This window comes from Mastigoproctus giganteus, chromosome 9, assembly GCF_048544385.1.
Source record: "Mastigoproctus giganteus isolate SK-2022 chromosome 9, ASM4854438v1, whole genome shotgun sequence".
NCBI lineage: Eukaryota > Metazoa > Arthropoda > Arachnida > Uropygi > Thelyphonidae > Mastigoproctus > Mastigoproctus giganteus.
The window spans coordinates 121,728,550-121,753,409 of record NC_143583.1 but is presented as its reverse complement, the minus strand read 5'-3'; the positions used below and the strand labels follow the sequence as shown (position 1 = coordinate 121,753,409).

Below are 24,860 nucleotides of genomic sequence, written 5' to 3'. Positions count from 1 at the left end.
GCATCTGGTCAATCTAGTGTAGCCCACAGGAAGTCAGAATACTGTGCTCGATGTGATGCAAAGAATTGTTGATAAACAGCTGGTGGTGTGGTGAGCTTCTCCCAGATCTTGAGGGAGAAGTCACAACTTTGAAGATGGGCATGCCAGGGTGGAAAGGACTGCCTTGATGACTGGGCACTGTTATATATCATCATGTTTAGTCCATGTGGGGTGATTGGGTAGGGTCTTTAATTGTGGAAGTGTATTGAGAGGTGGTAGTAGTAGTAGTAGTAATAGTGGCATGTGATGCAAGAAAGCAAGTTATGTAGCATCAGCAAAAAAAAAAAAAAAAAAAAAATTCACCCAACCATTCCCTCTAAATGTTTGTCCAGTTCCTCCTTAAATTTATTTAACCTATCAACTTACACAACAACAGATGGAAGTTTGTTCCAGCAATTAACCACCCACTGGCTAAAGGCAAATTTCTGCACATCGATTCTACACTTGTCTTTCCTCAATTTGAATTTATGCCCCCTTAGGTTCGTAATCTGGACAAGTGGAAGAATCCCATCAGAATTCAGTGTGCCTTATACACCTCAATCAGATCACCTCACAGGTGCCTAAGTCTCCAGCCACTGCAATTTGCAAAACTTAAGCCTCTCTTGGTAAGAGGACCCCTTCATTCCCCTCACCAATCTTGTTGCCCTTCTCTCTACACGCTCAAGCAAATCTACATCCTTCCTAAAATGAGGAATCTAGACCTGTATGCAGTACTCAAGACATGGCCTGATCATTGCCTTATACAGAGGGACAATCATCTCCTTTTCCCTGCTAGCAAAATTCCTGTATATGATTGACAAAATCCCATGACCTGCCCTGACAGCCTGTCTGCATTGCTCAGAAAACTTCATATCTGACTGCACAATTACTCCCAGGTCTTTTTCATTTTCTACCACCTTAAGTGTAGTACCACACAGTTGGTACATTCCTCTGGGATTACTTCTACCCATATGCAGTACTTTGCATTTGTCAATGTTAAGCTTCAGTTGCCACTTCTCAGCCCAAGACAAAAATGTGTAATTTTCTTTGGTGAATATGTAAGTATAATACATGCTGTTTGTTTCAACCTTATATTACAACTACTTCTGGGTGAATACAAATCTTTTTTGCACCCCCCTCCTTGTATTTTCAATTTACACAAAAATAAAGTTTATGTGCATGCCTAGTATACTAGTTTTCTGTGGAAGGGGGTATCCCAACTTATGCAAATTCTTGATTGCATAGGGGCACCAGAAATCTATACCATGCATTATTTCCCCATTTCATATATTTTTTTGCCAATATTCATTATATTTTTTATTTTTTCCAATCCTAATTATTCTTGATTTCACCTGTTTTACTAAAATTTGAAATAGTAGATTTCTAGGTAGTTTGTCGTATGCTTTTTCAAAGTTACCAAATCCTAAATACAGGCACATGTTTTCCCATTATTTTCCATTATATCTATTACTGTAAATATTTGACCTTGGTATTCCCTGTCTGACTTAACTATGTGCATAATCAAGAGGTTATAATCTGATTGATTAATTTATAGATTTATTACAACATCTGGGTTAGTAATAATTTTTCTCTTGCTAAGGGCCTTTGAATGATTTAGTATTTATTACTGTTCACTGAGGGGCTATTTTTAATAATTTCTTTCAATTAAATTCAGAATTAGCTTTTAAACATATAAAATCTTCAGCATTTACCATTTATATTTGGTTGTGGATATTACTATATGATTTCGGGATGCAAAGAACTGCTCTGCAAGCCTGGAATCATATAGTTCAAGAGATTGTTATTCACTTCACATTGAAGCTTTTCCCGAGAAAATGTTTAAAAAACTGTTACTTTTTTTTTGGTTTATTTTCTACACTAGTCTTATGGGATTGTTATGTGTGTTTCTGTGCCAATTATCATACACATAATCCTCCCTACCACCCACATCAGTGTGCTCAAATACCTCAATTGGGGAGAGGGGGTTAATTTTATCCAACATTTGATTTAAGCATTGCTGTAATGAATTATAATGTTTAAATATTCATTTGTTTATAGTATGATCCAAACAAAATGTAGGTCCAACTGTTTTGAAAACTTCTGTTTACAGTCTCTAAAATTTTAGGGATTGATCAAAGGATTGATGCTTCACTGTCAATCCTATGAATTAGAATTCAGAATTTCCAATTTTTCATATATTTCATCATATCTGAAAAACTAGAAATATCTGTTCATGCAGAACTTCATTTATGGATAAAAGAGATTCCTGATTTCATAATGAAGGCTGTTACCTGCTAGCTTTCATTACAAAAATCAATGTTGTTGTTTTTGTGATTTGCAAAAAGGCCTCCTGTGTCAAACTGTACCTATTATTGAATAATCTGTGAATAATTATTCTTCAATATGATGGTAGTTAGAGATGATTATATAGCTGTACACATCTCAAGTAATGAAACAGTTCATTAAAATCCGTGGCGCTAAGAATGTGTGAAAGAATTAAAGCTTCCAGTAAGTTGAATAGAGATGTAAAGCTGACTTTTTGGATACCTGACTGACATCTAATAAGTCTGTGTTTAATTATTATTTGGGACTGGCCAAAATCACTTCTTGCTTGAAACTGTATGTCCAACAGCTTAATAGATTAAGCCAGTGATTTCTGCAATCTGCTTTTATAAGTCTTATAATCTGTGTAGAGCACTTTCAGGTGAGGGACAGGTCTAGCAGGTTGTTTAATGGTACAATCTGCATGTTCATTCTAGCCAATAAGATCCAGCAGAAAGCAATCGTCTTACTGCATGTTCAAAAATAGCACAGCCTAGTTCAGATCTGTTTCAGGATGAGATGAGAGAAATAAAAAAATAGACTTAATAGAAGTATTTTAAGATATTAACTGGCCTTTAGGAATTTGTACATATCAGAGTTTATTTTTGTATAGCTCTGTAGTTTAGATACTGCACTTTGTAGGAAGAGATGACAATGAGAAAGTGGAAAAAAACTGATGTAACATTCACATCTCCATCTGTTTTTGAGCTGTCAGTGCAGATGAAGCTTCTGTGAGTTTTCCAAGGCATGAGCTGAATGTAAGTATTAAAAGTTTTAGTTTGTCAAGGAGCATCACAAAAATTAATGCAATTTAAAGCTATCTACTGTACACTAGCCAAATTATGAATTTGGCATTAACATTAGCCAAATTATACTAGCCAGATTACAGAAAAAACATAATTTTGCAAGAAAATCATATAAAGTGACAAATAGTTTTGTGAATATTTGTGCTCAAAAGAAATCATCAAAATGCATGCCATATATGACCAGTCAATCAAGTTAAGAATTACTACAGGCTATCATTAGATTTAAACCCAGACTTTTCCAAATGAGTAACAAGTGCTGAAACCACTATATTGCTAAAGGCATGCTCTTTAAAGGGAAACAGCTCAATGATTCCTCTGGAAGAAGAGTACAGATTGCTGTTGTCCCTGGTAAATTCACTATGCTTTTACTATTGACACAGTGAACTTTTTTTGGTTCCAGTACAGAAATCAAATTTCATTCCCTTACCAAAAAAAATCTGAAAATTTGCTCAAATTACAGGATTATTACCTAATTTATCCTGCTAGCAAGATTCTTCTTAAAATCATATTAAACAGAATCTCAAGAAAACTTGAAGAAATGCCAGAAGAGCAAGCAGGTTTCAGAAGGGGCAGAGGAACCAGAGATCAGATCTTAAGTCTATGACTGATTATTGAAAAATGCAAAAGTATTTGATTGTGTTTAACATGAGAAACAATGACTAATATGGGTTTCCCAATCCACATAATTCAGCTGACTAAGCTACTGTACCAGGAACAGGAAGGAACTGTGGGAAACACAGATTTTTTCACAATAGGTAACAGTGTCAGGCAGGGTTGTATTTTGTCACCTTTTTTAATCTTTATGCCGAAGATATCATGGGTGAAGCTCTGGAAGATTTATAGACAGACATTAAAATTGGAGGAATGAAGATAAGATAAACCTTCATTATGCAGATGATACTGTGCTAATTTGCAATTCTAAGGATCATCTTAAAGAAACACTGAGGAGAGTATGTGAAGCAAGTAAAAAAAAAAAAAAAAAAAAAAAAAGGATTATTTCTGAATGTGTGTACAACTAAAATTATGGTGATTGGTAATAATCAAGGTTCCAGTAAAGTGAAGGTTAATGGGCAAGATATCGAAGAAGTTGATGAATTTAATTACTTAGGGTCAAGAATAAATAAAAACAGTGACTGCTCAAACAATGTAAAGAGACGACAGGCAAAAACATTGGTCACTGATCTGACAAAATTATGAAGATATCAAGATCTGCCCCTAAAGACGAAACTAAGAATCACTGATTTGTTAACTTTTCCAGTTGCCACTTATGGATGTGATGGATAGAATATGAAAAGAGTTGACAGGAAGAAAATTGAGGCTGTTGTTGTTATTTGAAAGCTATTGGCGCAAGAGCGGCTTAGGCTATAATGCGCCTAGCCTAGGTAGGAGAGTTTTGTATATCAGCATTTTTTACTTGTGGTTTATGGCAGAACCAAGACTTTGCTATATATATTTGTGTAGCTTCTCTATAAAAGGTGTACTATTAATTTTATATGTTTTGAAAGTATCCAGTTAACTTAAGGAAGTAGAAAACTTCGGTTATATTTGGCCGGTCATCTAAAATTGTTTTAAGCATTAGATTGTTTTGTTTATTTATTATTGATTGAAAGGCTCTTTGACGTTCTCTATGAAATTTTGGACAGTTCACCATGAAGTGTTGTACAGTCAGCGGAACTTGACAGTTTTGGCATTGAGGGGGGGGTCTTCACCTCTCAGTAGATAACAGTGAGTCATATGTGTATGCCCGATTCGCAATCGAGCGAGGATCACTTCTTCCTGTCTATTCGATCGGAAGCTAGTAGACCATGGTCGAAGTTTTTCTTTTATTAGGCGAAGTTTGCTGTTAGTCTGATCTAGCCAGTGTTTTTCCCATTGTTTTATACTGCTTTGGTGGATCAAGGACTTGTAATCTGTATATGGCATTGTATGAAAGGCATAATCAGATGTAGAAGCTTCTTTTGCTGCTTTGTCTGCTCTTTTGTTTCCAGTTATTCCTGTGTGGCCTGGGATCCAGCAGAATGTGATATTGTGATTTCTTTGTAATAGCTTTGATACTGAGAATTGGATATGTTGTAGGATTTGGTGTCCTTTGGTATTTGCGTTCTGCAAGGCAGTAACAGAGCTAAGCGAGTCCGTGAAAATAATGGTGTTTGCTATCTGTTCATGTTTGATTTGGTTTATAGCCATTGAAATGGCTTGTAATTCAGCAGTAAAAATACTGCATTCTTTTGGGAGTTGTTGGATGAAGGTACGATCCTCAAAATGAATTGCAGAGCCTACACAAGTCTCTGATTTAGACCCATCTGTATATATGAAAGTGTGGTGTGGATATTGTTCTTTGTATGCTGCATGTAACTGCTGGTAGTTTTTTCTGGATAGAGTGTTTTTCCCCCAGGTTTGAAAATACATATCATATATGGGTTGAACTATGCACCATGGTGGAATGGTCTGTGTAATTGCAGTAGCTACGTTGTCATAATCAAGCTCTCGGCTTAGCAGTAAATCTTTCAGACGGATGTTGGCAGGTCGATTCATCCGTGGATGGGCTTGGTATATGTTTTCCCAGTTATATGAAAACAGAAAATCTCTATTTGGATGATCACTGATAGATTTTATCTTGACGGCATAGTGCAATAACAAGTTCTGTCGTCTAAGCTCCAATGAAGGTTCATGGGCTTCTGCATAAAGGCTTTGTATAGGTGAAGTTCGAAAAGCGCCGAGTGCTATACGGAGTGCACTGTGGTGTATGGGGTCTAACCATCTCAAAGCACTTGGTTTAGCCGAGTTGTAAACAGCTGCTCCATAATCTAGTTTGGCACGAACTATAGATCGATAAAGTTTGAGAAGTGTATATCGATCTGCTCCCCAAGTTGTTGCGGAAAGAACTTTGAGAATGTTTAATTTCTTTAAGCAAGAAAGCCTGAGTTGTTTAATGTGATCAAGGAATGTTAGTTTCTTATCCAAAAGAAGTCCTAAGAATCTTATGCTTGGTACTACTGGGATAATATGTCCGTCAAGTTTCAATTCGGGATCAGGGTGGAGGTTTCGTTTTCTACAGAAGTGTATACACGCAGTTTTTTGTGTGGAAATCCGGAAGCCGTTTGTTTGATCCCATTTGCTTATTTTGTTTATTGTTCCTTGTAGATGCCGTTCTATACTTCGCATATTCTGAGAGTGATAGGAAATGCTGAAATCGTCAACGTATAAAGCTGCGTCAACGATTCTTGGAATGTGCTCGGTTATTGTATTTATTTTAATAGCGAACAGGGTAGTGCTAAGCACCGACCCCTGAGGCACTCCTTCTTCTTGGACGAAAACCTTTGAAAGGATTGTCTGCAGCCTAACTTGGAATGTCCTGTGTTGCAAGAAATTTTGGATATATTTAGGAAGATGTCCACGTAAACCAAGTAGGTATAGGTTTTGAAGGATTCCATAACGCCATGCCGTATCGTAAGCTTTTTCTATATCAAAGCAGATCATTACGTGATGTTCCTTTCGGATGAAGGCATTCCGTATACTGTTTTCTAATTTTATAAGTAGGTCTAGTGTTGAGCGATTTTTCCTGAAACCATGCTGTGCCGGGTCGAGAAGATTATTACTGTTTAAATACCACATTAAACGAGCGTTGATGATTTTTTCCATAACTTTGCCTAGGCAACTTGTTAAAGCAATTGGACGGTAGTTGCGTGGATTGGAAAGATCCTTTCCCGGTTTTGGGAAAGCCAGAATTATTGCATGCTGCCAACTATGTGGAAACTGGTTTCCTAGAAAGATTTTGTTGAACAGTTCAAGTAATGCCATTTGGGATTGGTGGTCAAGTTCCTTTATCATCATGTAGTGAATTTGGTCTGGTCCTACAGCGCTTTGCTTTGTCTGCGACAGAGCTGTTTTTAATTCATGGAAAGTTAACGGAAGGTTGTACTGTTCGTCATTTCTTGTGGAAAAATTCAGTTTGTGTTTTTCTATTCTTGCCTTGTATATTTGAAAATTAGGAGTATATGATGTGGTTGCTGATGTTTTGGCAAAGGTTTCACCCAGTGCATTGGCTATTTCTGAAGGCTGTGCGGTGATTTGTCCATTCCAGTTTAGGATTGGAGGTGGATTAATCTGGTATCTGCCATTCATTTTTCTGATTTTATTCCAGACAGTTTGAGATGGTGTGGAACTTGTTAAAGTGGATGCAAATTTTATCCAGGATGCTTTGCTACTGGCTCTTCTAACATACCTGGCTCGCACTCGTGCCTTTTTGAATAATACTAGGTTCTCTGTAGTGGGACATCTTCGGAAATTATTCCAGGTTTTATTTCTCTCTCTTTTAGCGTGTGAACATTCTTCATTCCACCATGGTTTTGGATGTCTTGGAAGGTGTGGTGGTGTTTTTGGAATAGTCTGCTCAGTGGCTTGGATTAGTTTATTTGTTACATATTGTACTGCTGCATCTAACGGTTTTTGTTTGATAATGTCTGCATCTAATTTTACAATGGATTTATACTTTTCCCAATCCGCTTCATTTACTTTCCATTTGGGATTTCTACATGACTGACATGTGGTTCCTGATATCATGGAAATGATTATTGGATAGTGATCGCTGCTGAGAGGATCTCTGTGTACAGACCAATCAAGTATTGGAAATAATGTTGGAGAGCATAATGATAGGTCAATAGCTGTGCTGTTTCCCGATGGAAGATGCGTGTATGTATGTGTGCCATCATTCAACAGAGTTAAGTCATTCTGTTCTATCCATTTTTCGATCTGTTTTCCTCTCCGGTCTACTTTCCCCATATAGGACTGTGTCCGTTGAGGTCTCCCAGTATACAGAAGGGTGGAGGTAACTGGGTTAATATATCATCCAAGTCTTGTTGTTGTAATTCTTGGTTTGGGGGAACGTAAATTGTTATAATGGTTATGAGAGATTTAATGGCTATGCGTACTGCAACCGCCTCAAGGGTTGTGTTTAGTGGAAGAACTTGGGAAGGAATGTGTGAATTTACCAAAATTGCCACACCACCATGGGTCGTGCCGCCTGTTACTCTGTCTTTACGGTATGTCATATAGTTCTTTACTGTGGGAGAGTCTTGAGGTCTGAGATATGTTTCTTGCAGGCAAAGACACAGCGGGGTATGCTGTGCAATCAGATCATATATATCATGTATATTAGTGCGGAAACCTCTGCAGTTCCATTGAATTATAATCCCCATTATTTGGTTTTCGAGAAAGTGTCTGACTGTTTCTTAGTTGTTGCTTTAAGCTTTTCAAGTTTATGTTTTTCCTTTGGAAAATATGGTTTGCCGGTATCCATCTCTTCTTCCGCAAAAATCTCTAGTATTGATTCCTCTGCTTGACTGGTCAATTCTGTATCCATTTGTTCTGTTGGCTTCTGGCTTATGACATTACGTTTTTCTGTGGCTTTTGTTTCTGAGTATTTTGCATTTGGAGGTACAGATAGTGGTGTGTTTGTGACTTTCTCTTTTTGTTTTGGCTGGGATGTGATAAGTAGACCTCGTGCCCAGTCCGAAATAGACTTCTCTGGGGGAATCGTGAAATCTGTTTGCGTCTCTATTGTACGCCGATTCTTTATGACTTGTGCATAGGAAGGTCTGTTTGAAATAGTCGGGAGTACAGTTCTCTTAGCTTCTTGGTATGTGACGGAGTGTTCTACTTTATATCGTTGAATCTGCTTTTCTCTTTTCCAGAATTCGCAGTTCTTAGAATAGGCGGAATGATCCCCCTTACAATTTGGACATTTTGGTTGCTCGGCAGGACAGTTCTGATTGGTATGATCTTGAGATCCACAGTTGGAACAGATAGGAACTCCACGGCATGCCATTTGTGAATGACCATACTTTTGGCATTTAAAGCAGCGGAGAGGATTCGGAATGTATGGTCTGATGTTACAATTTAGATATCCGGCCTTTACCGATGTAGGTGGTTTGGGAGTGTTAAAGGTCAGTATCAAATTTCTAGTTGGAGTAAGTATACCATCTCTAGTTACATTAATCCTTCTCACAGCAATGACACCTTGATCTTCTAGCTCATTTTTAATTTCTTCTTCTGAGACACTAATAAGGTCCCATTCAGAAATTACTCCTTTTGATGTATTTAGGCTGTTATGGGGAGAGACTGCTACTGGGATCCCTCCAAAAGTTCTCATCTGAAGCAGTCTTTCTGCATGTTTGGCACTGGCTGTCTCGACTAAAATGTCGCCTGATTTCAGTCTCTTGACATTTTTTGGTGTTCCAGCTACACTTTCTAGACATTTTTGGATTACAAATGGCGACAGTTTTCCCAATGGTTGTTCTGATGTTGAATGAAGGACTAGAAAGGTAGGTGCATGAAGCGATGTTATGTCCTTTTTTTTGTCTTTTAGTGACATTTGTCTCGTTATCCTCATTTTTCCGACTCAAAGGAGTCGGATCTTGGGGATCTGTGGTTGTGGTTTTTGGATCATTCATGTTTGCTCCTTTTAGCCCTGGGAGTGAGAGCTTTTCCTCCCAGGTTTCCGGCCCCACCACGGGGAGGCAGGAGCGGTGCCACTTAGTGACCAAGCGGAAGTTGATTAGTAGTTAGTAGAATTTGAGAATAAATAAAAGAAAGGTGTCTTTCCTTTCTTAGGATTCTTTGTGCTGATACTTTTCAGCAACTATATATATATATATGTACAATAGAGAATTTTCTTTAAACTCTAAATGTGTATCACTATCACTTTAGAAATCGCTTTATAATCGCAGAGATATCGCCTGATCACTAGAAACGCTTGGCACTCAGGGCCGAAAATTGAGGCATTTGAAATGTAGTGTTACAGGAGAATACTGTGTATTTCTTACTTGGATTGAAGAACAAATGAGTGGGTATTGAATAAAACTGGCAGGCCTAAAATTCTTCTTCACAGCACCAACAAAAGAAAACTCAAGTTTTTTGGTCATATAGTAAGAAGGGAAACTTTCTGCTGAAGAATATAAAGGAAGAAAAAATTGAGGTGCAGAGGTAGACCTGCAACTAGGCAGAAGGATGGGATCAGTGAACCTCTGGGTATGACACTTTGATGCCACTCGAAGAGCATATGATCGATGCAGTTGGAGGAATTTGTTGGTGGCCACAACAGCCCCTCAGGGAACTATGAGACTGGAAGAAGAAGACAGAAAATTGTACTGAATGATAATACCAATCAGTTTGAAAGTAGTTTCATCAATCCAAACAATGAAATACATAACAAATCACCCACAAAATTCAAGTTAATGACCTGGTTCATCTTCACTTCTGGCATGCAGTAGTCAGTATGACTAAGTCTATCTAATGACACCTGTGTGGTGATCTGACTGAGGTGTATAAAGCTTTGAATGGTTTGAGCATGCTCAATGCTGATGGGATTCTTCCTCTTGCCCAGAATAATCGCCTGAGAGGTCATAAATTCAAATTGAGGAAATACATTCAAGGCAGAACTAGACAAACATTTGGAGCAAGTGGATGGGTGAAATTAGATTTTTTTTTTTTTTTTTGGCTGATGCTATAAAAGCTTGCTTTCTTGCATTATGTGCCTTTGTTAATGCTAATGATTTTATTAAAATCATACCTACTACACATGATCTGATCAATTAATAATTAACCATATTAAATGAACACTTATGTCATGTGTAGAAATTACTGTTAACTGCAACAAGTTATGTTTGTGAGATACTACTGCCACATACAATCAAGCTGTTATTTAATATACATAAACAAATTAAACAATACAAAAGGAAATTAAATCAAATTTATTAACAGCTTGGTTGTAGGTAGCAAATACACTTCAGAAGCATAACTTGTGGTAGTTAGCAGCAATTTCCACACATGGTATAAAAGTGTTAATTTTGATAATCAAATATGGTTTCCACCTCACACTGTGCACAATATAAGAAACACTGGTGTTATGCCAGTCTTCTATAATGCTCCCTAGTAGATTCATCATCAACTGACTAGTAGAATCTCCCATAATGTCCCAAAGTTTGGGTCTTGCACTGTTCTATCTTCCCGAAACTTATTATGCAACCCTAGTTTCATCTGAAATTTGTGGTTTATTTTTTAATCTGTGGAGTTTATTACTGATTTGTTTGCTACAAAACTTGGCAACCAGGCACCTCAGAGGTGACTTGACTGAGGTTTATAAGGCTCTGAGATGGATCAGTATAATAAATTCAAATTACAGGGTGTGAGGTTCAGATTAGATTGTAAGAAGTTTTCTTTTAGCCAGCAAGTTGTTGATAGTTGGAACAAGTTGCCATCGCAGGTAGTTGAGGTTGACAGTTTGAATAAATTCAAAGATCTACTGGATGCTTACCTGCGAGAAGGGAAACATAATTTGTGTTTTCTTATCTACTTGGTAGTGGTGCGTGTTTTTTTTTTTTTTTTTTTGCCAGTGCAGCAAAAAGCCTGTAGCTTCCTGGAACATTACACATATTATAAGGCCTGAAAAGGTTAAACATGTTAGCAGGTCACTTTCAGACTCATTTCTCCATCACATCTTCAATTAAGAGTGCATAACATATCACTTACATTGTTAGAATTTCACAAGCAATGTTTAACAAGGTAACACCATCTTGCACAAACATTAAAAAACCAGCACATATAGTTGGCAATACAAAACAGAACATTAATGCCATATAGCTGCACATTACCCTGAAATACCATCCTGTTACCAGAATCATGTTTATGAATGTCTAAAGGCTTGCATACAATATTTTTTGCAATCTATTATGTTAGAAAGTTGTCAGTCTGGTGAAATTATTAGTGATATAATCTAATATTTTATTTCTTCCTTTTACCATCCTCTCCCTCCAACTTCTCCAATCCATATATGGGCTTAATATGAAACGTTGTCTTTTTAAAAATATTATATTTCTAATAAGGATATTCATAGGTGCATCCTCACATTCAGATAATTACATATTTAACTTCTTTACCTGATGATTTTACAAATTTAATTTTTTATATATCTTATAAATGTTATCAATCAAAATTATCAAAGGGTATAAGAAGAAATTTCAGACAAGATAGGTTTAGAAAACTAATTCCAAAAATGAAAGATAAAGTTAAGTGAAGTGTTTCTATGCACATACTGTTATATGTCTCCACTCCAATTACATATGGCAACTAGCTAGCTTTAGATGGGTATCAGTATATGTTTAAAGTGCTATCTGAAAATTATGAATGTTTACTAAGACTTATATAGTTACAATGGAGTTCCTGAAAAAAAAAAAATAAAAAAGAAACAAACAGCCAACAACAACCTTGTGCATTTTCTTGTTATAAAACGAAAAGAGCAAATTCTGAATTAAGTATTTGCTGTTCAGTAGATATTGCAAGCTCTTTCCTTTGATCTCTTCTTTCTTTTCCATCACTGAAGAGCAAAGAAAGCACACAGTATAACTATTAAATATTTTACAGTAATTTTCATCAACTAGGAAACACAATATAGACATTGAGTATGTTAATAATGAGGTGAACTAGCTTCATGCTTAATGAATTGAATGCTGCTACAGATGCACAAATAATTTTAACTGAATTAATCTGAAAAGTTATTAGTGAAATAAAGCAGTAGAATTCTGTATGCATTCAGCAAAATTTTATTAAGGAGGGAAGGAAGGAAAAGAAAATTGCATTTAAAAAAGCATACCTGCCAATGTTTCAGAATCAGATACTGGATGTATTATTGTTTATTTAATCAAAATCTGAAGGCAATTTGAAGAATTTCCTTTGGTTTTTATAAGTTGCTTGAGAGGGAAAGGCCCCCAGAAACAAACACAAAAAATAAAATAATAAGTAAGTAAATAAATAAAAATAAAAACAAACTAAATAAGTAAGAAAATTAAAAGAACTGAAAATCATAAAAATTATATACATACGGATAATTATTACTGTTTTCATCTGTGTTCAACCACATATTTTAAGATATTTCATATGTAAAAATATGTAGAGCAAAACCAAATCTGGCACAGAAAAATAGTTTTCAAACATTGACTATTTGAAAATTATATACATATACATGCGTACTCAATCCTGTGATTTTTCATAATCAATGCTTACACTTGACAACAAAAGGGAATTTTTTTTTGTACCTTCAGAATGGTTGCAGAATCTAAAGGAAATTGATCCACTGGTTCCAAAAATATCAAAATATCCATCACATCTACTACTGAAATTTTAGCAACTTAATGAACAGCTGATTTCAAATATAATAAAATAATATATAGCAGCAATCTGTAGCAGCATTCAAGTCCAGTGTGGGTTGGCAGATCGACCATATAGGGCTTGAACCCCGGATTACTCAAAGAGCATGTGCTATTGCACTCCTACTCCTGACCACTCGTCTACAGAGGCCAAATAATATATATGCTATCTTAAAAATGAGTCATTAATTTTAAATCTTTTAATCAAGCAGATAATGTACTACATATATTCTATTTCCTTAGAAATAGAATATATGTTTGCCACTCATTTTTTCTTATAGTCCACTTTGCTTTCCCTCTTAAGAAAGCAGCAATAATCTCCAATCATGAAGGCATCATGTTAGAAAATGATACTACTTTTCTACTGTGGATATGTTCCGATGAATGCATTTCCCTTGTTATAACTTACATCTTCTGAATTTTGAACGGGGAAAAAAAGAAGCTGAGATGGGAATGAAGAAAATGAATTTTCAAAGACATTCAGCAACTCATATCATTAATTATGAATCTGCTGGTTCATAATTAATGTATGAGCAGATTCAAAATTAACTTTTTTCTTTCTTCCAAGGGATTCATCTGCAACTATTTTAAATGATCACCAAGCTGCTAGTTCAGTATCCTGTATCTTTGTTTCAGATATATCATCTTTGAGGAGTTTCTTTATTTGAAACCCAATGAAAATTTCTTTCAGTTTTACATCTGTTAAATTGGGAAATACTTCCCTTAGGTAGCAGAATCCACTTCTCTCTTTATCCAGTCTTAAAAAAAATTCTTCATTAATTCAAGATTTATATCAAAGATGAAAGAAGGATCTTTTTTGCTCAACCACATATATTACTTATCCCTGGTAAAAATTTCTCCCACTTTTCCCACTGCACAATATGATGTTTTTCTGTTACAGGACTATCCCAGAAACAAAGACAACAGTATTTTGTGAAACCTTCCTGCAGGACTAGGGAGTAATCCAATAACCTCAAGATCACCACAGACATTCCAAGAAAAGTTGCTTTATTACTTTATTGCACTCAGGATCATTGACATACTTTCATACATTTCTTTCAAGACAAGAACGTAAAGTAGAGAATCTGATGGAAATACATTTCCACTGCAGCAAAACAGCTTTTAAAAACTTAATTTTGAAGCATCAATAAATATACGCCATTCATTAGGATTGTATTCAGTGCCTACTTTGTTCAGAAGACCATTAAATCTTTACAGAAACACATACTATTTTCAATATTGTAAATTTAGTTCCTAACTTGCTCTTTAGATAAGTTTAAACCACAAACTAAGTTATTAACTATTCTTGCTTAGTCAAGTGTGGCATATTATAATTTTTGGTTTGTAGTCCAAATCTGTTGATGGATGGTCTAGTGGGTTTTAGAGTTTTTTTTTTAGTTATTGGCGCATCGGCTTCTGTGGCCATAATGCACCTCCCAAGGTTTTTGCAGTACTTTGATCCAAGCCCGAGGCAGGATTCGAACCCGCGACCTTTGGGTTGTCAGGCAGGCACTTTACCCACCTGGTCAGCCCGGTCGGCCATGATGGTCTAGTGAAGTTTGCAATGCATGAATCCTTGCTATATTCATTGCTGCTTCCTTTATCTCACGATTTGGGGGGGGGGGGTCTAATATCAGGTCTTCATTATGTGGAACAGGTCTTATTGCAGATGATATTAGCATTAGAATTAGTAGAGGTATATGATGCAAGAAGGCAAGCTTATACAGCATCAGCCAAAAAAAAAAAAAAAAAAAAAATCCCATTTCACACAAAGTTTGTCCACTACCTGAAATTTAATCCACCACCACTAAAGACAAGTTTACACACATCTATTTCACAACTGTCTTTCCTCAATTTCAATTTATGCCCCCCTCAGGTTTATAATGTGAGCAAGAGGAAGAATCCCATCAGCATTGAGCCTGCTCAATCTATTCAAAGCCTTATACACCTCAATCAGATCACCTGGCAGGTGCCGAGTCTCCAGGCAGAATTTAAGCCTGCCTCTCTCTCTCTCTCACACCCCTTTATTCCTCTCACCAGTCTTGTTGCCCTTCTCTGTACTCGAGCTAGCAACTCTACATCCTTTGTAAAATGAGGTTTCCAGACCTGTACATAGTACTCAAGGTGTGACCTGACCATTGCTTTATACAAAGGGATAATCGTCTCCTTATCCCTTCTAGCAAAATTTCTGTATATCATTGACAAGACCCATTGACCTACTTTGGCAGCCTGTCTGCACTGTCAGAAACTGAAGTTTAACATTGACCCACATGCACTACTTTGCATATGGGTCAATGTTAAACTTCAGTTGCCACTTCTCAGCCCATCTGCCCAACTTTTCCAGATCTTGTTGCGGCAGCATACTGTCATTACTGTTATTAACAACCCTCCAAACCTTTGTATTTCTGCAAACTTTGACATTAAGCTTGATATACCTTCATCAATATCATTGATAATATACAAAACAACAATGAGCCTAACACTGAACCCTAGGGCACACTACTAATAACATTAGTCCACGAAGAGCAGTGTCCATTGATTACCACTCTCTGTCTTCTCCCACTCAACCATCCTTTTATCTATTGTAGCAACTTGCCCTTAATGCCATACTGCTCCAATTCGTTCAGTAGTCTTCCATGTGCAACAGTATCAAAGCTTTCCTGAAATCAAAGTATATGATATCAAAATTATTTTTTGCATCCAGTTTCTTTGTGATCATGTCACAGAATCCAATCAAATTGGTCAGATAATACTTCCCCTTAACAAGCCCATGCTGTGTATGAATTATTACCACAGTCTTGTCTAAATGAGCTTGCAATTCTTCTTTAACTGGTGACTCCATTATTTTCCCTGGAACAGAAGTCAAACTAACAGGTCTGTAATTACTCGTGTCACCCTTAGATCTGCCATTGTGAATTGGAGATACATTTGCACATCTCCAGTCTGTGGGGACTTCCCCCAAGTCCAAGGATGTTCTCATAATTATGGCTAAGGGTTTGCTTACTTCCTTTGTCACCTCCTTTAAATTAACTGGATAGATCCCATCCACTCCAGGTGCCTTCCCTATGTTTAACTTCAATAATTTCTCCCCCACTTTGCTCTCAGTTATTACAAAATCATTTAACTCCCTGTTAGAGTTTGACAAACATCTGGCCTCCTCCTTGAATAACTCCTCATGTGCAAATGTAGATGCAAAATAATCATTTAGTTTGTTAGCTACCTGAGCAGGATCATCAACAGTTGAACCATCGATATCAAGTGGACCAATCTGATTCATCCCCTTCCTTCTAGAGTTTACATAAGTAAAGAACTCTTTGCCATTTTTCTTTGCATCCTTTGCCAAAGATTTCTTGTAATCTGTCTTTGCCTGACTAACCTCCTTTGTGACTTGATTACAGACCAGCTTATATCTATCATAGTCTTCGGTGTCACCTGTTAATTTATATGTATCCCATTCATTTTTCTTCTCTGCCGCACGTCTCAATTAGTTCATCTGACATCCATTTAGGCCTAAACCTTGAACAATATTTCTTAGTTAGTATGAAAAGCCTAGTAGCTTCCAAGATTAATTCTTTGAATGTTTTCCATTTTGAATTTGTCGTTGGTAACATCATAAGTTGGTCCCACGTATAGAATTTAAATACTGCCTCAGACCACCGTAGTCACCTTTACAAAAGCATAAATCCCACTTCAGCACACTGTGATCACTGCCATTTAGTGGTTCCTTTATCTGCAGATTCTTATTGCATGAAGAATCATTACTGATAATCAGATCAAGAATATTACTCCCTCTAGTTGCCTCCCTAATATGCTGCTGTAGAAAACAATCATCCAATAAATCCACAAAAGCCTTGCTATTTGTGTGAGTGACCAACCCACAAGTTCTAGTCAATATCTGGGAAGTTAAAATCCCCCATTATAAGACAACGATTTACTGGCCCACTCTATTTCTCTGTATAATTGTTCATTGTACTCATTAGAGTCATTAGGCCAATAACAAACTCCTACCAAACTGACTCAACATTGCACTGTCCATCTATGTCAACTGGATGCACTCCCTTAGATTTTTGTGTTTCTTAATTAACAGCATAATCCCTCCTCCCTTCCTATGCTGCCTATCCTTTCTATACATATCGCACTCCCCAAATTCCAATTCTGCATTCCTTATATCTGTTGTGACACCACGTCTCTGATATCCCAACAATATCTGCCTTTGATTGCCTTGACCAGCACTTCAAATTCATCAAGTTTATTTACTATACTCCTAGCATTGGTGTACATACATCTGTTCTTACTCTTACTTACTCTAACACAGCCTATGTTTCATGACTCCCAGCAGTTCCTGAAATCCCCAGGAACTTGCTTTCCAGGCTGCTACTCATTCCAATAGAAGCTGTTGTTGTTGTTTTGGTTTTTAGGAGCATTAGCAACTAAGGCCATATTGCTCCGGGATATGCGGTGGTCATTCCCTGACCTTTCCGCATCTTCCGTATTTGGTGGTGATGGGCTCGAACCCCAGTCTAATCAAGAAGCATGTGATACGCACTACTGCTACTTCCCACCTGGCTATGGAGGCGCCCCCAATAAAAGCAGTGCAAGAATCACTTCCACCTCTGTCTGCTGCTACTGTTAATCTATTAGTCTGTGAATCCACCCAATATATGTTAGGATGTTTAATGCTGTGCTTGCTTTTTCTGGAAATACCTGTTATTTTTGTCACACAGAAATAGCAATCAACAATGTGATTTCACATTTCCTTCCACATCACAGGAACAGCAAAAGGCATACTTTCAATTTTGACAGATTTACGATGCAGGTCATATACAGTATATACGTGGAGCCAAATTTTGTCCCGATCACCAATCTTACAATAAAACTACAAAGAACACACACATTTAGTAATACTGTAGATTTTCTTCCTCTGAGTTTTTGTTGTAAACCATCCACAGTAGTAGAAATTGTCAGGGTAATTTTCACCCTTTCTTTGCTTCTGCTTAAAAATTTTAATGATACGATATAAAAAATATAAAAATGATGGTTGCAGAATTCATGTGTGAAAATTTGCTTTCAGTTACAGTAATTGATTGTCGAAACAAATTTCCATCTGAAATTGTGGAAGGTAATTTAAATAAATTTAAAGGGGGATAAGACAAATTATCATAGAGAAAGTGCCAAGAAAATTGGGTACTGTTTTTTTTTGGGGGGGGGGGCAATGCTATTTAAGCAAGTTGCATTATTTTACTGGTGGTACCTTAGTACTCATTTTGTGAGAAATAAAGAAGCAAATCTGGAGGTGCAACCTTTTCAGGAGTCACAGGAACTTTTTTATTGCTTACAAATTATTGTTCATTTGTAACTTTTGATTTAAAATTAGTACCATAAATCAGTTATTATTTGTGATTCTCTAATTAAGTTTGTGAGTTTGTTTTTTACTTAGCCTTTGTAATTGTTGAAGAAATCACAGTCAACTTTTGCTGCCATCGATAGAGAATGTTTGATTTCTGCCGCAATTATTACAATACTGATATAGGATATTGGGAAGAGTCTATGTAGTTTTGTAAAATAGATATCAGAAGAGACTTATAAACTATGAATTTACAGCAATACAAGGTGTATTAATAACATGACTTTATTACGTATTGCATAATAAGCTGGATTAGTGTAGCATTATTTTTTTTTATCTCTTTCCTGTTGTTGGGTTTTTTTTTTTTTTTTTTTAAATTAAATTCAGACTAAAACCATGCCTTGGATAAAGCAGCAAGGCAAAGGGTCCAAAGTAGCAGGAGCTTCCAAAGTCAGAGAATTTCCGAAGGTAGTTCTCCTACAAATCAGGATTATGTCAGGACACTGCTATTAAAAACACTCATTTCTAGGGTAAGCCTTTCTTCTAGGACAAAATTATTTATTTATATATTATATTATTATTTTATTTTTAGAACCAGTTTTTAAAAATCTCTTCACTGGCTGTAATAATGAACAAGAAAACTTGAGTTGTACATGAAGCTCCACAGTCTAGTTGAGATCTTATAAGGGCTATGTATAATCACAATAAAGTAACCCTATCCGATGTGTAAGTTAGTGCAAGTGCATCATTTCTACATGCAACCAGCTATTAAGTAACTAGGAATTGGCATCATTAAGTACATCTCATATTGTGAATACCTTCCCAATGAGTTACTATGATATTGCACTACTACGAATAAGTAATGCTTTCCCAATGGAGAAGACTACTGTTACTTATTCTCTCGGTAGATACCACCGAGAAAATAAGTAAACAGTAGTCTTCTCCATTGGGGAAGCATTACTTATTTGAAGTAGTGCAATATCATAGTAACTCGTTGTGAAGGTATTCATAATATGAGATATACTTAATGATGCCAATTCCTAGTTAATTAGTAGCTGGCTGCATGTAGAAATGATGCACTTACACATCAGTTAACCATTTTGTAACCTCAGGCTTATAGCCCTAAGTGCTCTATAGTAACTCTAACTGTGCCCCAGGTCATTGCCAATAAGACTCTCAACATGTTTAGTTCCTTGAGGCACTTTGTTCTTAGTTGTTGTTTTTTATGTTGTAAAAATAGTTTTTTTTTTTTTTTTATTAAGAATAAGTCCAAGAAATTTTATGGTTGGTTTGATTGCGATTAACTGTCCATTAAGGTTTAATTCCTGTCAAAATGAAGATTTTATCCCCTACAGAAGTGCATGCCTATTGTTTTTTGTGTACAGATCATGAAACTATTTTCCTGAGACCAATTGCTGACCTTATTTATTGGACATGGTCCAATAAATAAGGTCTTATATTACTGGTACCTTGTGTAACCTTCACATCCATTTATACTTACTCAATTTAATTTAATACTAATACAAATTACATATATTCTTGCATCCTGTAATGCTGCTTTGCGCTTTTAGGTGCATCTGTCATACCTAATTTGCTTTCACCAAAACCATTTCATCTACTGTTTACCTCTTTTCTATGTGACTCTAAACTTTTCTTTTCAAGAGTTACATTAAAAATCCATATACATATAATAAATAAAAATAACATGATGTAGTGATAAAACTGAATGTCTAAAAAAGAACTAAAAAAATTATTAATTTATTAAATCGGAGTATGGATTCCAAGACACTACCACTACTAGTTATAGCAGAAATACCAAACAACCATAATGAAATATAGACAAATGTATTTGATGACAAGTGTATTGAGTAGGGTTGCTGACACATCAAGTGTAATTACAATGGAATAAATTAAGAACACCTGGAAAGTAAAAGCAGATTACCTGAAAATAAATAATAAAATTAAGATTAACATAAAAATAGTAGCATAGTAACTAGTAAACAGCAACACTGTAACATGTTAGCATTAGTAGAGGCATATGATGCAAGAAAGCAAGCTTATGCAGTATCAGCCAGAAAAAAAAACAAAAAACTTCCACTTCACCCCTCCATTTGTTAGAAATACCTGTCCAGCTGAGCCTTAAATTTATTTAGGCTATCAACTGCCACAACAAGGGATAAAGGCAAATTTCCGGACATCTATCCTACATCTGCCTTTCCTCAATTTGAATTTATGCCCTCTCAGGTGATTATTCTGAGCAAGAGGAAGAATCCCATCAGCACTGAGCATGCTCAAACCATTCAAGGCTTTATACACCTCTATCAGATCACCTCACCTGTGCCTAGCTCCAAACACTGTAATTTGCAAAACTTAAGCCTTTCTTCATAAGAGCAATCCTTTGTTCCATTCACTAACCTTGTTGCCTTTCTCAGTATTCGTTCCAGCAGCTCTACATCCTTCTTGAAATGAGGCCTCCAGACCTGTAAACAGTACTCAAGGTGTGGCCTGACCATTGCCTTATACAAGGGAATAATCACCTCCTTATCCCTGCTAGAAAAATTCCTGTATATCATCGACAAGACACCATGAGCTACTCTTGCAGACCATCTGCACTGCTCAGAAAACTTTATATCCACCTGCACAATTACCCCCAGGTCCTTTTCATTCTCTACCACTGTCAGTGTAGTACCACAGAGTTGATACGTTACTCTGGGGTTACTGCTTCCCATATGTAGTACTTTACATTTGTCAATGTTAAACTTCATTTGCCACCTCTCAGCCCATCTGCTCAACCTTTCCAGATCCTGTTGCAGCAGCATAGCATCAGTAGTGTCCTTGACAACACTGCCAACTTTTGTATCGTCTGCAAACTTGGACATTAAGCTTGATATACCATCATCAATATTATTTATAAATAAAGAAAACAAAAATGGACCCAACACTGAACCCTGAGGGACTCCACTGATAACATTAGTCCATGATGAGCAGTGTCCATTGATTACCACTCTCTGTCTTCTCTCCCTCAACCACCCCTTTATCCATAGCAGCAATTTGCCTCCAATGCCACACTGCTCCAATTTGTGCAGAAGTCTTCCATGTGCAACAGTATCAAAAGCCTTTCTAAGATCCAAGTATATAATATCAAAGTTATTCTCTGAATCCAGTTCTTTTGTGACTGTATCATAGTATCCAATCAAGTTGGTCAGGCAAGACTTCCCCTTAACAAAACCATGCTGTGTCCGAGCTATAACTGAAGTCTTGTCTAAATGATCCTGCAGTGCTTCTTTAACCAGTGCCTCCATTAATTTGTTAATGGAGGCACTGCTTAAATGTTAATGTTAACATAAAGATTAACAGAAAGTAATAAAATAATATTTAATGCTGTAGGTCCTAAGATTTTTAACCACGTCTTCAAGGGGCAGGCAGACAAAACAGAAGGAACCACAGGAATAAGCAAGGTCTCTGTTTCAGTCATGATGTATACGTATGAAATGTATATAAAATGTATTTAATTTCAAGTGCTTCTGGGAACTCCTTATATCAGAGACGTGTGACACCATGTCTCTGATATCCCAACAATATCTGCCTTTGATGTCTTGACTAGCAATTCAAATTCATCAAATTAATTTTCTTATATTCCTAGCACTGCTGTACATGCACCTGTTCTTACTCTTAGTTACTCTAACACCTGCATGCTACTGTTAATCTATTAGTCTGTGAATCCTCCAAAGTTAACAGTTTTCTGACCCACCTAACACTGATTCGATAGTATCAGCAAATATTCTTGCACCCTTTCTATTTAAGTATATCCCATTCTTGTAGAAGCAATCTCTCCTGTTAACAAGCACGGATCATGTTGAGAAAAATTCTACCCCATCATTTCCTTCTAATGAACAAAAAAAAAAAAAAAAAAAAAAGTAAAGTAAAGAACTCTCAATACAATCTCTCCAGGGCCGAATTGAATGACAAAGTTCTCATCATATACTACCTCCTCTCCTATCGGGTCTGGGAAAAATGGCAGACACTTTCAATTTTAAACCTAACTCGAGACTTTTTTTCGACATTGACTTGTACTTGTTAATTAAGTCTGCAGTTTTCCTACTCTTAATGTCATTAGTGCCAACGTGTACAACAAAATAAACTTTTGTGCCCTTAAAAGATGATATCTGCTCTACAATGTCATAAACATTTGTCCCTGGCAGACATATCCCGGTCCTATTCCACCTATCCTTTTTGCACAATATATTTTCCCGTTTATCTGACAATAACTAGATCCTGTGGGACCAGTGCATTCTGCCTTGAAGATTGCCGCTCTTTTGCCTGTCACACAAGAGCAAGCTCTGGCATTGAGTTAGGCAGCTGAGAGCTTGCTGGACCCCCATTTTAATTCCTTTGAGGGTATCTACCCTACTCCTCAAACTCTCATAGATGTCCATCTGAATGCTGAGTTGGCACCTAATTTCTTTACTCTTTGCACAAGGAAGGAAAATCGTTTATGCAATTTTTTCGTTAATTACATTAAATTGATTTTTTAATTGTGTTAAATTGATTTTTTAATTGTGTTAAATTGAGTTTTATTGTGTTAAATTGAGTTTTAATGATTTTTCAAATTATTTGTTACTCTAATGTAAGTTTCTCGATTTTTTAGTTTTAATTTCTGGAGAGTATCATACGGAAGTGTTATACGTACTATACTGAGGTAAACTCCTCTTATTATTTTACAAAAAATTGATGTGAATCAAAAAATACAGTAAGAATGATCTTTCTGTTTCATTGAGATTGTCTTACTTTTTTTGGTTCTTGAAAAAGATGAAGACCTTCATGAGTACAGAGTCTATGTTTCTGAGTCACAGCCATACACCCATAATTCATTACCAGAAATGATGAGAGAAATAAAGTGTGGTGACAAAGATCTTGATGCGAGAACTTGCTGCTCTCTGTTAACATCAATGAGGATGTGACGCACATCCTCACTAATGTTTACACTGAAATGTTCTGCATTCCCAAATTGTATATAAAAAATATACAATTTGGGAATGCAGTCCATACAAAATATCAATTTCATTAGAAACTGTGCAGATCACAAATGGAAGTGAATGAATCATTGGTTTTTTTAAGTTGAAGGGTGGCCAGAGTGAGGATCATCTTTGACAGAGAAGTGGCCTACTTTGTGAACCACTAAAAATCTTTGAATGATAAATTTTAACATTTGATGGATTTCTGCTGCACTATTCCCTAATTTGAAATTACATTTGATGCTGCTTGGTAGAATGACTCTTTTTAAAATGCAGCGAAACATATAAAACACATCTTCTGTTCAATGCATGCTAATTCAGACTGATTTTAGGGTGATTTATTTTGTTAGTTTTTGGCGCATCAGCTTCTGTGGCCATAATGCACCTCCGAAAGTTTTTGCATTTTTTTACTTTGATCCAAGCCCAAGGCGGGATTCGAACCCGCGACCTTCGGGTTGCCTGGCAGACAGGCACTTTACCTACCTGGCTAGCCAGGTCGGCTGGGTGATTCATACATTACTATATGAGTCACTAAACATATGATAAGTTACAACTTGCTATGATGTCACAATTTTATGATAGAGTTAGTCCCTGAAATTTTTGAGCACATCTCACATAACAAAATTTTGATATTTCAGATATTCAGCACTAAAAGAACTCCAATCATACAAATTCAATATAAAAGTATTAAATGGAAAAAATAAAATCTCAAAAAATAAATAAAACAAAAGTGAACCCTAGGAAGGTCCAAATTTTATTTTATGTCTTATCGTATGAGTCTTCTTAAAACTACAGAATACTTACATTAATTGTTAGATAGTCACTCTTATAATATTTAATATGATTTTCTTCAGGAAACTGATAATATTCTGGATCACGAAACATTTGAAACATAGGAAAACCTGGGTGTCCACTGAGATTTCTCAATTTATCAACATTGTCCATGATGAATCCAAAATGTAACTCGGTAGCATCATCATTTGGAAAGACTAGTTTCTCAACTGGTACAGATGGGCTTTTACATTTCATTTCAGTGGCTGAATCCACTCGGCACAGCTGAAATAAATATAATTGTTAATATAACAAATATATTTAAAAATATACTTTAACAATCTTTTTTTTTTCTCCCCATTTCAGAACTCTGAGATTACAC

At 36.2% G+C, this 24,860-nt stretch overlaps 1 protein-coding gene across 2 annotated transcripts in view; it reads right to left on the bottom strand.

Moving 5' to 3' along the window:
- Positions 1-24,860, bottom strand: part of LOC150080687 (plexin-A2-like) — a 1,379,917-nt gene that overhangs the window by 347,553 nt on the left and 1,007,504 nt on the right. For both annotated transcript variants that reach the window (XM_090381876.1, XM_090381877.1), the window contains one exon: positions 24,512-24,763. In XM_090381876.1, the coding sequence (XP_090238002.1) occupies positions 24,512-24,763 (252 nt within the window). The remainder of the gene's footprint in view (positions 1-24,511; positions 24,764-24,860) is intronic.